The sequence below is a fragment of the Quercus robur genome, chromosome 3, assembly GCF_932294415.1.
Source record: "Quercus robur chromosome 3, dhQueRobu3.1, whole genome shotgun sequence".
NCBI lineage: Eukaryota > Viridiplantae > Streptophyta > Magnoliopsida > Fagales > Fagaceae > Quercus > Quercus robur.
Genome location: NC_065536.1, coordinates 54,140,978 through 54,152,263, shown reverse-complemented (window position 1 = coordinate 54,152,263; position 11,286 = coordinate 54,140,978). Strand labels below are relative to the sequence as shown.

The 11,286-nt window shown below is 35.7% G+C and overlaps 1 protein-coding gene across 1 annotated transcript; it reads left to right on the top strand.

The window, feature by feature from the left end:
* Positions 1–3,936: 3,936 nt before the first annotated feature.
* On the top strand, positions 3,937–10,689 carry LOC126718390 (uncharacterized). The gene is made up of 6 exons (XM_050420539.1): positions 3,937–4,427; positions 4,944–5,114; positions 6,210–6,380; positions 6,469–6,648; positions 7,084–7,548; positions 9,275–10,689. The coding sequence occupies exons 1-6, from the start codon at positions 4,128–4,130 to the stop codon at positions 10,202–10,204; spliced, it is 2,217 nt and encodes a 738-aa protein (XP_050276496.1). The 5' UTR covers positions 3,937–4,127; the 3' UTR covers positions 10,205–10,689.
* Positions 10,690–11,286: the final 597 nt, after the last annotated feature.

Genomic DNA, 11,286 nt, shown 5'->3' with positions numbered 1-11,286 from the left:
CGTTACATAAACTTATAGGTTTGAACTCAGTGATTTTTTTGGAGGAAGCAACCTTCGGAATGAGACAAATATAGGTTTCATTAAGCTCACAGGGCAACACACCGGAATTTAAGACATCCAACACACAACTGATAACGTCAGCACCAACAACATCCCAATACTGATGAAAGAATAAGGGTGACATACCGTCGGGGCCTAAAGCCTTTGTTGGGTGCATCTGCTTCAACGCTTTCCAAACCTCCTCTGCCTTAAACTTTACCAATAGCTCATTGTTTATGTCTGAAGTGACCCTCGGGGATATTGCACCCAGACTTTCTGGAAAGTTGGAAGGAAAGTTCGACTTGAAGATATTAGCAAAATATTCTAGAATTATGGCCTCAATACCCTCTTGATCATCTGTCCACTCCCCATTCTGGTTTTGTAGCCCCTCAATTCGGTTTTTTCTTCTCCATTGGCTAGCTGTGGCGTGAAAAATTTTTGTGTTTCGGTCTCCCCACTTCAGCCACAACGCTCTAGACCTTTGCTTCCACATAATTTCCTCTCTTAACAGGACCTCATTGATTTCCTTTTTCAAATGCTTGATATCCTCGGCTTTGTCCAACAAACCATCAATGGCTTCAAGTTGTTGGAGTTGGTTCCTTTTCATCTTCAAGGTGTTATTAACATTCTCGAAGACCCTCCAATTCCAACGTCGAAGTTGTTCTTGGCAACTTTTCAGTCTATCCGAGATTTTATACTCCGGATCCCTTATCAAAGGATCCCATGCTTCCTCAATCACCTCTCTGCACCTAGATTCCCTAGTCCACATCGCCTCAGAGAAAAACCTCTTTCTTACCGGTTTGTGGGGTTGTCTCCGATGTAAAAACAGTGTTAACAAGCAGTGATCAGAAATGGACATTGAAAAGTGATGTAAACTTGCCTCAGGAAAAAGTTTGATCCAGCTCTCACTTGCCACCATCCTATCCAGTTGGAGTTTTGTTCTTTGCTCCACCACCCTTCCATTGCACCACGTGAATCTCTGCCCCACAAACCCCAAATCAAAGAGGCCACATCTGCTCAAGCACTCCCTGAAATCCTCCATTTGTCCTGCATCTCTTTTTGGTCCTCCGAGCTTTTCATCAGACTGGGATATTTCGTTGAAATCCCCAAACACCACCCATGACAAATGACTTTGTTTTTTCAGAACTTCCATCAGTTGCCAGGAAATAAATCGTTTGGCTACATCGGGTTGCCCTTAAAAACCGGTAGCACGCCAAGGAGCTAATGAAGAGCTTTCGTGGATCTCAACGTCGATGTGTGAATTAATTGTTCTTTTCACCTTTTTTGGGGGGGGGGGGGGGTGGCTTCATTGTAAGTATCATCCCTAAATTAAAATATCATTTGCAACATCCTAGTTTTAGATTAATTTGCAATGTCTATCCCACCATTCAAAATTGATGGCGTTACACATCTCAATGGACCACTCATGCAAACTAGGGTTTTGGAAGGTTTGCAAAACAAAAAAAAAAAAAAAAAAAATCACTCAGTCGAAGTAGTATTGATGCGGTGCCAATCTAAACTTCCTTGATACTTAAGTTTCCTTGATACTTAAGTCATACTTCAATAAAGCCCAACTTACAAAAACGAATAGAGTTTTCTAGGGTTCTTTCTCATACATTTGGAGTGGTGTGGCCTAGGCGTTATATAGGAGCAAATCTGACCATTAATTTCTTTTTTTTTTTTTTTTTTTTTTTTTTTTTTTTTTTTTTATTTACAAGAGTCATAGCATAAAAGGTGTAATGGTATAATGGATGTATTGGCATCGATGGAAGACGATGATCTCGATATCCATGCTTATTTAAAAGAGATTACGGGTTGGTGGAGCACCCTCTAATTTTAGAATTGTGCCTTTCAGTGTGTTGGGATGTCATTGTCCTTTAGTCCACTCCACTATTTTTAATGGAATTAGATTATTATATTTTGGAATAGGGAGACATATTCACTATTCAGGCCTAAATGCAACAACCAAAAAAAAAAAACTCCTATGGTTTGGTACAGTTACAAAAACACCCCCTTGAGGTTTATGTTCTTCCTTATAATTCTTTGAGATTTCCAACTTTTTATATTCACCAAATTGACCCTTGTGACTAAATTTCCTTTAACTTTTATAAATGGAAAAACCACATGACCATCACGTAATCAGTGATGTGAATAAGTTGGTGAGTTTTCTTAATGTGGTCACATATTTTTTTTTCTATACATAAGAATTAACAGAAATTAGTTCCATGAGTCAATTTAATGGATATGAAAATCTCAAGGAATTATAAAAATAAATAAATAAATAAAATCTTAGGGGATGTTTTTTGGAACTGTCCCAAATCCTAGTGGTGTTTTTTTACATTTTGGCCATATAGTAACTCCAAATTTGTATACGCTATGTGTGCGTAATTACTAAAAATCTACATTTTTTTTTTCATACACAAGAATAATATTACTAAGAAAGAGAAGAGAATGACCCACAAACATTTCTAGAACCTAGTGAGGAAACCCAAATAAAAAGAAAAGAGATGTTTATAAACTCATTCCACGTGCAAAAAGTAACCCAAGAAGCTAAATTATGGGCTAAAAAATTTAAGTCACTAGGTACATAACAAAAATCCCAACAGGCAAGAGAATTTAACGAGGGTGGGATGGAAGGAAGTGCTGAAAAGCTTCCATTACCATCTTGAAACTGCACAAAAGAAAGGCTATGGAGGTTTACATTTTGAGAGCTTGTAAGGCAGCCTGAGCTTCACCAAGACTAGGATCTAGAGGCGGCATTGTCATTCCTTCCTGCTAAAAAAATCTACATGCTCTGTACACATGCGTGCACGTTAAATTAAACCATGTGAACATTTTGATGACTCTTTGAAATTCGCTGCACTTAACAGATCACATGAAAGTTAATTTCATAAGCACTTGCTTGGCTGGACTGATACAATGAAAAATTGAAAACATTGAATGTAGAATTCTATGAAAAATTGAACACATTAAAGGTATATTTATTTAGTAAAATGCTATTCAATCAATTATTTTAAGAAAAATAAAGTGAGAAGAAAATGGAAATATATATATATATATATATATAGAGAGAGAGAGAGAGAGAGAGAGAGAGAGAGAGAGAGAGAGAGAGAGAGAGAGAGAGGGAAAAGTTAATAAATGCTCTAAGAGCATGAGCATTGGTTTACCAATTATTTTTAGAAACATTTTATGGGAAAAGAAAATTTTGGGTCCGATTTAGGATGTTCTTAGAACATTTATTAATAGACCATTTTAATACAATTTTCATGGAAAGTATTAAAAAAAAATTGTAAAAAAATAAAAGGTCAGTTGTTTTTTTCATTTTTTATAAAAATTTTCTAAAAATATTCCCTAAACCAATGCCCTTAGACATCAGTTAATATTTCCAAAAAGTGATATTAAAATTTTCTTAAAATTGTCTATTAAAAAATGCCCTAAGGGCAACCCTGTTATCCACACACACACGTTTTTGACCAATTTAGTGAACATGAATCATGGCTCATAAGACTCACAAGCCACAACTACAATATAAAGCTTTAGTCATGCATACCATACAAAATTTAGTGGTCATACATTTCTGACCAAGTTAGTCATACATACCAATTTAGACATCCGTTAATATTTCCCAAAAAATAATATTAAAATTGTCTACTAAAAAATGACCTAAAGACAACCTATACATTTCTGACCAATTTAGTGGTCATGAGTGACTCATACGAATCACAAGCCACAACTACAATATAAAGTTTTAAGTCATACATACCATACAAAATTGTAACTTCTCTTTCGTCTTATCTCTGACCTTATCTACTACTAGTATTAATCTGTTCAAAGAATGACCCTAATTTTTTGGTTTCACCTATATATTGAACCCATATTTGGGAAACCTTCTCTCCAACTAATGTCCTAACATACATTCAAACTTTTGACCAAATTACCAATTATCCCCAACGGCTCCAAACCCAAAATTCCGTTCTTTTTTTTCTTACTCTTGACTCCCTCTCTTCACTCCACGCGCACAATTATAAATTACTCTCTTTCTTTATAGCCGTTACAACCTCTCTCTCTCTCTCTCTCTCTTTGTAACAATGGCGAGTGACTCAGGCTCTTCACTTGTAAAAGACACAAACACAATGCCCTCTGTTTCTTCTTCTTCTTCTTGCTTTTCACTGAAGCGGAAGAGGCCCCCCAAGATTGAGATCCCAAATGTGTTGCAAGAAATGCCAACAGAGAAGTTCACGTCCCAAGACTCCACGACCCAACAAGACCCCGTTTGCGTTTTCTCTGAGATTGGCTTTGTTGGGGTTTCCTCCGTTAAAGGCAAGAAGAAGTTCATGGAAGACACCCACAAGATCCTTCCTTGCATAAATGGCAACAACTCAAACAAAGTAGTACTTCTAATTCAAAATGAGTTCTATTTATTTATTTATTGGGTGTTGTAACTTGTAATTAATGAGGCTTAGTTTGTAGTTTGGTACTTGCCATTGATAAGAAAAATGTCATTTTTTGAAGTGGGGTTGGCTAATTGTTAGGTTTTGTTGGTTAGTATGTAGGGTTCTTTGGTGTGAGAAGTTGGGTACTTGGCATTGATAAGAAAATGGGATTTTTTTGAAGTGGGGTTGGCTAATTGTCAGGTTTTGTTGGTTATTATGTAGGGGTTCTTTGGTTTGAGAAGTTTGGTACTTGGCATTGATAAGAAAATGTGATTTTTTTGTAGTGGGGTTGGCTAATTGTTAGGTTTTGTTGTTTAGTATGTAGGGGGTCCTTTGGTGTGAGAAGTTGGATACTTGGCATTGATAAGAAAATGGGATTTTTTGAAGTGGGGGTGGTTGATTGTTCAGTTTTGTGAGTTAATATTTGAAATGGAAATGGCTAATTGTTGAGTTTTTTTGGTTAATGTGTAGGGGTTCTTTGGTGTATATGATGGACATGGAGGTAAGAAAGCTGCAGAGTTTGTTGCTGAGAATTTACATACTAACATTCTTCAAATGATGGAGAATTGTGAAGAACCCATGTCAAAGGAAGAGGCAGTTAAAGCTGGTTATCTGAAAACGGATCAGGAGTTCTTGAAGCAGGTTATTGCAATTTGGATTTCTACTGTTTCCAAAATGCTTGTGTTTCTTGATTCATAATTTTGTTTCTTATAGTCACTTAATGACAAAGGAACCAATTTGATGTCTCCCGATAACCAACTATGAATTTGATTTTATGTTGATAACTAGTAAAGTTTCTTTGATGGTAGCACTTAGTGAATGGCTTTGAATTTGAAATCATGCATCAAGTCAGGATACTTTGTTTACATGATCGTGAAATTATTCATTGTTAACAAATCTTTTCTACTTGGGTTTGTGTTACTATTGGTAAATAAAAGCTAATGCTATTCATAGCTTGTAGAGAATGAGGGAGTATATGTAATTTTCCGCCAAATCTTATTTAGAAGTTTTGTTTCTCTGTTTATACTGGTTGAATGGGATGCATATTGGTATGCAGACTATAGTTTTAAACTTTTTGGCTGAAGCAAACTTTTGTTATTTTATTGACATGTCATCTTGGCTATGCTAAGTTTTGACTTTTTGGGGTTGGTTCACAAATTCTAATTTGCAATTTTTATCTATGCCAACCATTCTTTGTGCTGTGTGCTAAGAATTACACTTACTACTCCTTCATCATATGTGTGTTGGGGTGTCCCCTACTAGCGATGCATGGGTGAAAAGGAATACATGTGGCCAATTTTGATTAATATGTTAAGAATGCATAGCCAATCCCAAGGGACTAAGGTTTGGTTGCTGCTGCTGTTATTGTTTTTGTATAATGTGTGTGTGTGTTTAGACTAAATCTAAATTGGAAATAATATAGAATACTGAGTGATGTGGCTGATTTGGCTATTGGTGGCTATTCTAAAAACTAAATGTGTGATACCCTGGATTGTCTAGATCGATATTGGATTGAATATGAGTACAAGTCACACAGGAATGTGCTAAGTCCCACATTGAGCTTGTACTAGGTCTACCTAGGCTATATAAGCTATTACGAAGAGCTTTAATTGTAACTTGACTAGTATTTAAGGGTATAGTGCATATGTAACTAGTGCTTCCTTTGGTTTTTGATAAGTCATCATTATATCTTTTGTTTTGGGGATATGCTAAATTCTTTATTCTGAAAAAATACAGGGTTTAGGCAGCGGTGCTTGTTGTGTCACAGCCTTGATTGAAGGGCAGGAGGTTCTTATTTCAAACTTGGGAGATTGCAGGGCTGTTCTTTGTAGAGGTGGAGTTGCAGAAGCTCTTACAAGAGATCATAGAGTGGAACAAGAGGATGAACAGAAAAGAATAGAGGATAAGGTATTTATTGTTGTATTGTCAAACTTAGCTGTTTTAAAGGGTGGAGCAGTAATTGTTATTGATGGTATCTCTTCATACTCTGTTAAAGGGAGGATATGTCGAGTTTCATCGAGGAGCATGGAGAGTTCATGGGATACTTTGTGTTTCTAGAAGCATAGGAGATGCTCATCTAAAAGACTGGGTACTAGCTGAGCCTGATACAAAGATCTTAAAGCTGACGCCGGACATGGAATTCCTTGTCTTGGCTTCTGATGGACTATGGGAAGAGGTGAGAAATCAATGTTTTTGGAAGTCCTATACCCTTGCCTTTTTGTGTTCTTAATTTTTATGCTCATGTTTGGTTTATCATCTAATAGTTAACTTCATTTTGCATGCCTTGCATTATGCCATTCATAAAGTTTGTCATCTAGCTAAAATGCTGGGTTAAGTTATCAGTGATGGCATAAGTTTATTGCTGCTTAATAGAGTTCAAAATACATGGCACATGACATGAAGGATATGTGCTGGAATAAATTGTTACACAGATCATTGGTGTGGAAATGAACAAATTTAAATAATTGTTTATGTGTTAAGATGTGCCGTTCCCCTGTATTTATGCATTGGATTTATTTTGAGTTGGATACCATTTTCTTAGCTGCTGCAATATTGACATACCCTAACTCTTATTTGATTGTTAACTTTGATGTTGACTATTTTTGCCTAGGTTGGCAACCAAGAAACCGTCGATACAATCAAACAATTTTGTACTGTTGAAAAGCAATTGGGCCCATCAAGTGATCTTCAGAAAGATTATGATGATGACAATTTCGGCTGTGTGAATGTGAGTCCATCATCAAAGTTACGTAGGATTTCACTGGTTAAGCAACCTAAAGGGATGATGGGTCAGTCTCCAAGCTATAAGAAAACCATAAATAGAAGGAAAGCTAACAAAGATGATTTTGCTAATGAAAATGAAAGTCCTCCATCAAAGTCACGAAGAATATCATTGGTCAAGCGAGTAAATATGAAAACCATGTCTCCAACTAAAGAGAGCATTAGCTATAAGATGAGTAAAACTACCTCAAATGGACTTGTTGCTGCTTGTGAGGAGCTTGTGAACCTTGCTGTGAGTAGGGGTAGCTTAGATGATATCACTGTTATGATAATTGATCTGAACCACTTCAGATGTAACAGCTGAAGTTCATGGATTACTCTTGACCTGTTGATTTCACTCATGCTCCAAAAGTTTCTTTTCTCCTGTATATATCTGATAATTGAAGTTGTGTAGTCCATGTCTAATTCTTGAATTTTTTTAAATTCCTACACATAGGGCTAGCTAAACGTTAGATTCTTTTATTCTGCTTATTATAGCAGGAAATAACTTTTTCTCTTTCTTTTATTTGTGCTTTCTAGATCAAGCATTGTGCTAGTGACTGTTGCATGCAACTGACTTTGATGCAACTCTGGACCACCAGTCCACCACTATTCTTTAATAATTCTTCTCCCTTGCCTCTTCACTTTTTATGTACATGCTGATTTTTAATCTATATAGGAATTGACAAGTATATCTATAACTTAAAATATGTAAAATCAAATACACTGTTTGAGATTCTGGTTTGCTGCTTAATAATCCTGGAGACAAAGCACTCAATTATTGACTAGTCAATAGAAGTCTTCAAATTCCATTGTCATTAAGATTCTATAGAGTTCTTAAAATCCTATCAATTTATTTTGAAATGAGGGGATTAGATTTCACCACATCATCAATATTTTAAAAAAGATTGACGATCACCATTTTGGTATCTTTATAAATATTGATGATGTGGCAAAATCCAATCAACTCATTTCAAAATTATGGAAGAATATGATTGTATCTTTACATGGGAAAATAACTCATTGGTAGTACAAGATGTAGGTAAGGGAGTGATTCAACACCCACAATATTCTAAGAACAAGGATACAAAATTTAGCCCCATAATCCTCCAGCTTTATCTTTTACTCCAATTGATTGTCATGTTATCAATCACGATCTGTAACTTTGTTTTTTGCTATGTGAGTTTATATTTGTAACTTAATCACCTTTCTGAAGCTCTTTTGTTCTTCTCTTTTGTTCTTCTCTGCGTGTTCTTTTGTTTTTTTATGTTCAAACTTTAGAAAAGTGTTTTTACTGTTTACTTATATTCTAAATTTTCTAATTACCCGAACTCAAGTGCAATACTGAGAGTTGGACTAGATCTGCCACAGAAACTGCAGATTCCTCACGTTATAAAGCATCTCACCCCCTAGATTCCTTGCCTATTCACTTTTTTTACAACAGCTCCACTGAAAAGTTAAGGAAACCCCCATGTAAACATACAAATCATAAATACATAAAATAATTATAGTTGTGACAAACCACATCGTAAGTCCAAATTCTGTCTAATGTGTACATCTTTTTCATCACTAGCCTCCTTTTTAAATTCTAACCACCCACATGCTCATGAACTTTTGGTTGGTACACTTATCACATGAACTTCAAGACCAATGAAAAGGTGTTCCTTTGCTTTTTACCACTTATGAGAAAGATAATTTTTGGAGATAAAACCTACATTGAATCCAAATCACTTTGGAGAAGGAAAAAGTTGGGAAAACAGAAAAAGGGAACAGAACACTGATAGAAAAGCTTACACGGCTTTGCACATAATTGAATATAAAATGTGTTGCTCCTTCCACCCTTATCCTCACTCCTCCTAACTTCAAACTTCCTGTTTAGAAATTGAGCTGTGTTCTCTTCTTGATCCAATTCATTCATCCTTCTCAGCTTGCCAAGTGCTTTATCCTTTAGTTTTAAGTCCAAAGTTGTACTCTTTTCTATATTCAAAAATTTGATCAATTCTCTTATACCTTAATAGAGTATCATGCATGATTCAATTGGAATTCCTGCTTGCTTTTCATCTGGTGAGAGGCCAGCTGATGATCCAGCAACTGTAATCAGGTCAGGCCAAAGTTTAGTTATGTCAGTGTACCAAACAAAGATTGCCGGTAAGTGTCGTCTGATCACCATTACATGGTGCAAGAATATGTTACTACATGGCCTATCTGTTTCAGTTGAAGGACTAGATGGGGATGAGCATCATAGTTGCAAGGTTGAACTCAAGCCGTGGTACTTTTGGAGGAAACAAGGCTCCAAGAAATTTATGGTTGATGGTAAGACAGTCTATGTGGTTTGGGACCTTAAAGCTGCAATATTTAATGGCAAGATTGAGCCACAATCAGGTTACTATGTTGCCATTGTTTGCGAAGAAGAGGTGGTGTTAATTGTTGGTGATCTAAAGAAAGATGCCTTTCGAAAAACAGGTTGTAGGCCGGCTCTCATCGAGCCAATGTTGGTTACAAGGAAGGAACATGTGTTTGGAAGAAAGAAATTCTCCACAAGGGCCAAATTTCAAGAGAAAGGTAACATTCATGAACTCTCTATTGAGTGCAAAAATGCTATTAGCAATGACAAATCCTTAGGTGGGTTTGATCCACAAATGGAGATTAAGATAGATGGGAACCTAGCTGTTCATATTGAGCATCTTCAATGGAAGTTTAGAGGCAATGAGTCCATCAGTGTAAGCAAAACTAAAGTAGAAGTTTATTGGGATGTCCATGACTGGTTCTTTAGCTCTGGTACAAGGCATGGTCTATTCTTATTTAGGCCAATTTCATCATCTGCATCTCCATCATCATCATCATCAACAACAACAGCATTGACATCAACACATTTGTCAACTCAGGAAGCCAGTACTGCCTCAGGAGAAGAAGTTAATGCATGTGGGTCTTCCAGGTTTTCCTTGTTTTTCTATGCTTGGAGAGTGGAATAATCATCAATATGGATAATCATAAGCATATTGTCATCACCAAGGAACTGAAAGGGGGGAGCTGAGCAGTCATGTTCATAAAATCGCACGCATTTTGGATGGTAGTCATTTGGATTGAACTCCTACAAAGAGAAGCAAAGAAAGAGAAAAGGTTGGTGTTAGAAGCATAGTGACCAAACATGAGGGCCCAAAGTGAGTTGGTATTTAGCTACAGGCTACAGCTGGGAATGGATTGAATAATATGGACATGATTGGACAGGCCAGATGGGATCACATTTATCTGCCTAGTTCAATGATTCTCCATCTCCATTACCCATTCTGAATTTAGAGTTGCTCTATAATGTGTTTTGTTTTTGATTTTTTTGGGTTCTTGTGTACGAAAAGAAAAATAGTTAACAAAGACTCACATAGGTGACCGAAGCACCAAATATAAGAACATGTACACATATGATATATTTATGTATATGGGATAAGCCGTTGTTTTTTTCTGTCGTTTTGTTCTAGATATATAATCCATTGAATCATGATTGGACTTTTCATGAATATTAACTCATTTCACGTGATTTACATATAGTTCGTTTTGTTGGTTGAAGCACTTGATGTTTGCATGTTTTATGCAAATCATGCGTGGATTGTTCCTTTTATGTATTGATTCATTGTTCGTATTAGATTCTCTTACCACCCCTTAGAAACTGTAGTACCATTTTAAAGATTAAACATTTAAATAGAGTTGTAATTATTATGTTATTATATGAGGTCATAAAAGATAACAGTATAAACAGTAAATGCAACACCTTTTATAATCTCATATTCCAAACAACTAGTATGTTCTTTGAATTGATTCTTAAAAAAAATATATTATTCGTTGAATTAGGTTGGTTTTAAATGAAGCCATATTTTGATAAATTGTTTATGAAAATTATGTTTAATTGGTTGACACGATTTTTTTTATATATTGGAAGATTCACAAAATTGAACTTAATAGAAGTTCATTAGAATTTAATTTTTTTTTTTGAAAGACTTAGAATTTAATTTCAAATGTATTATTATACTCAAATTTCTCCGTAATCTTAGTTAATTATATG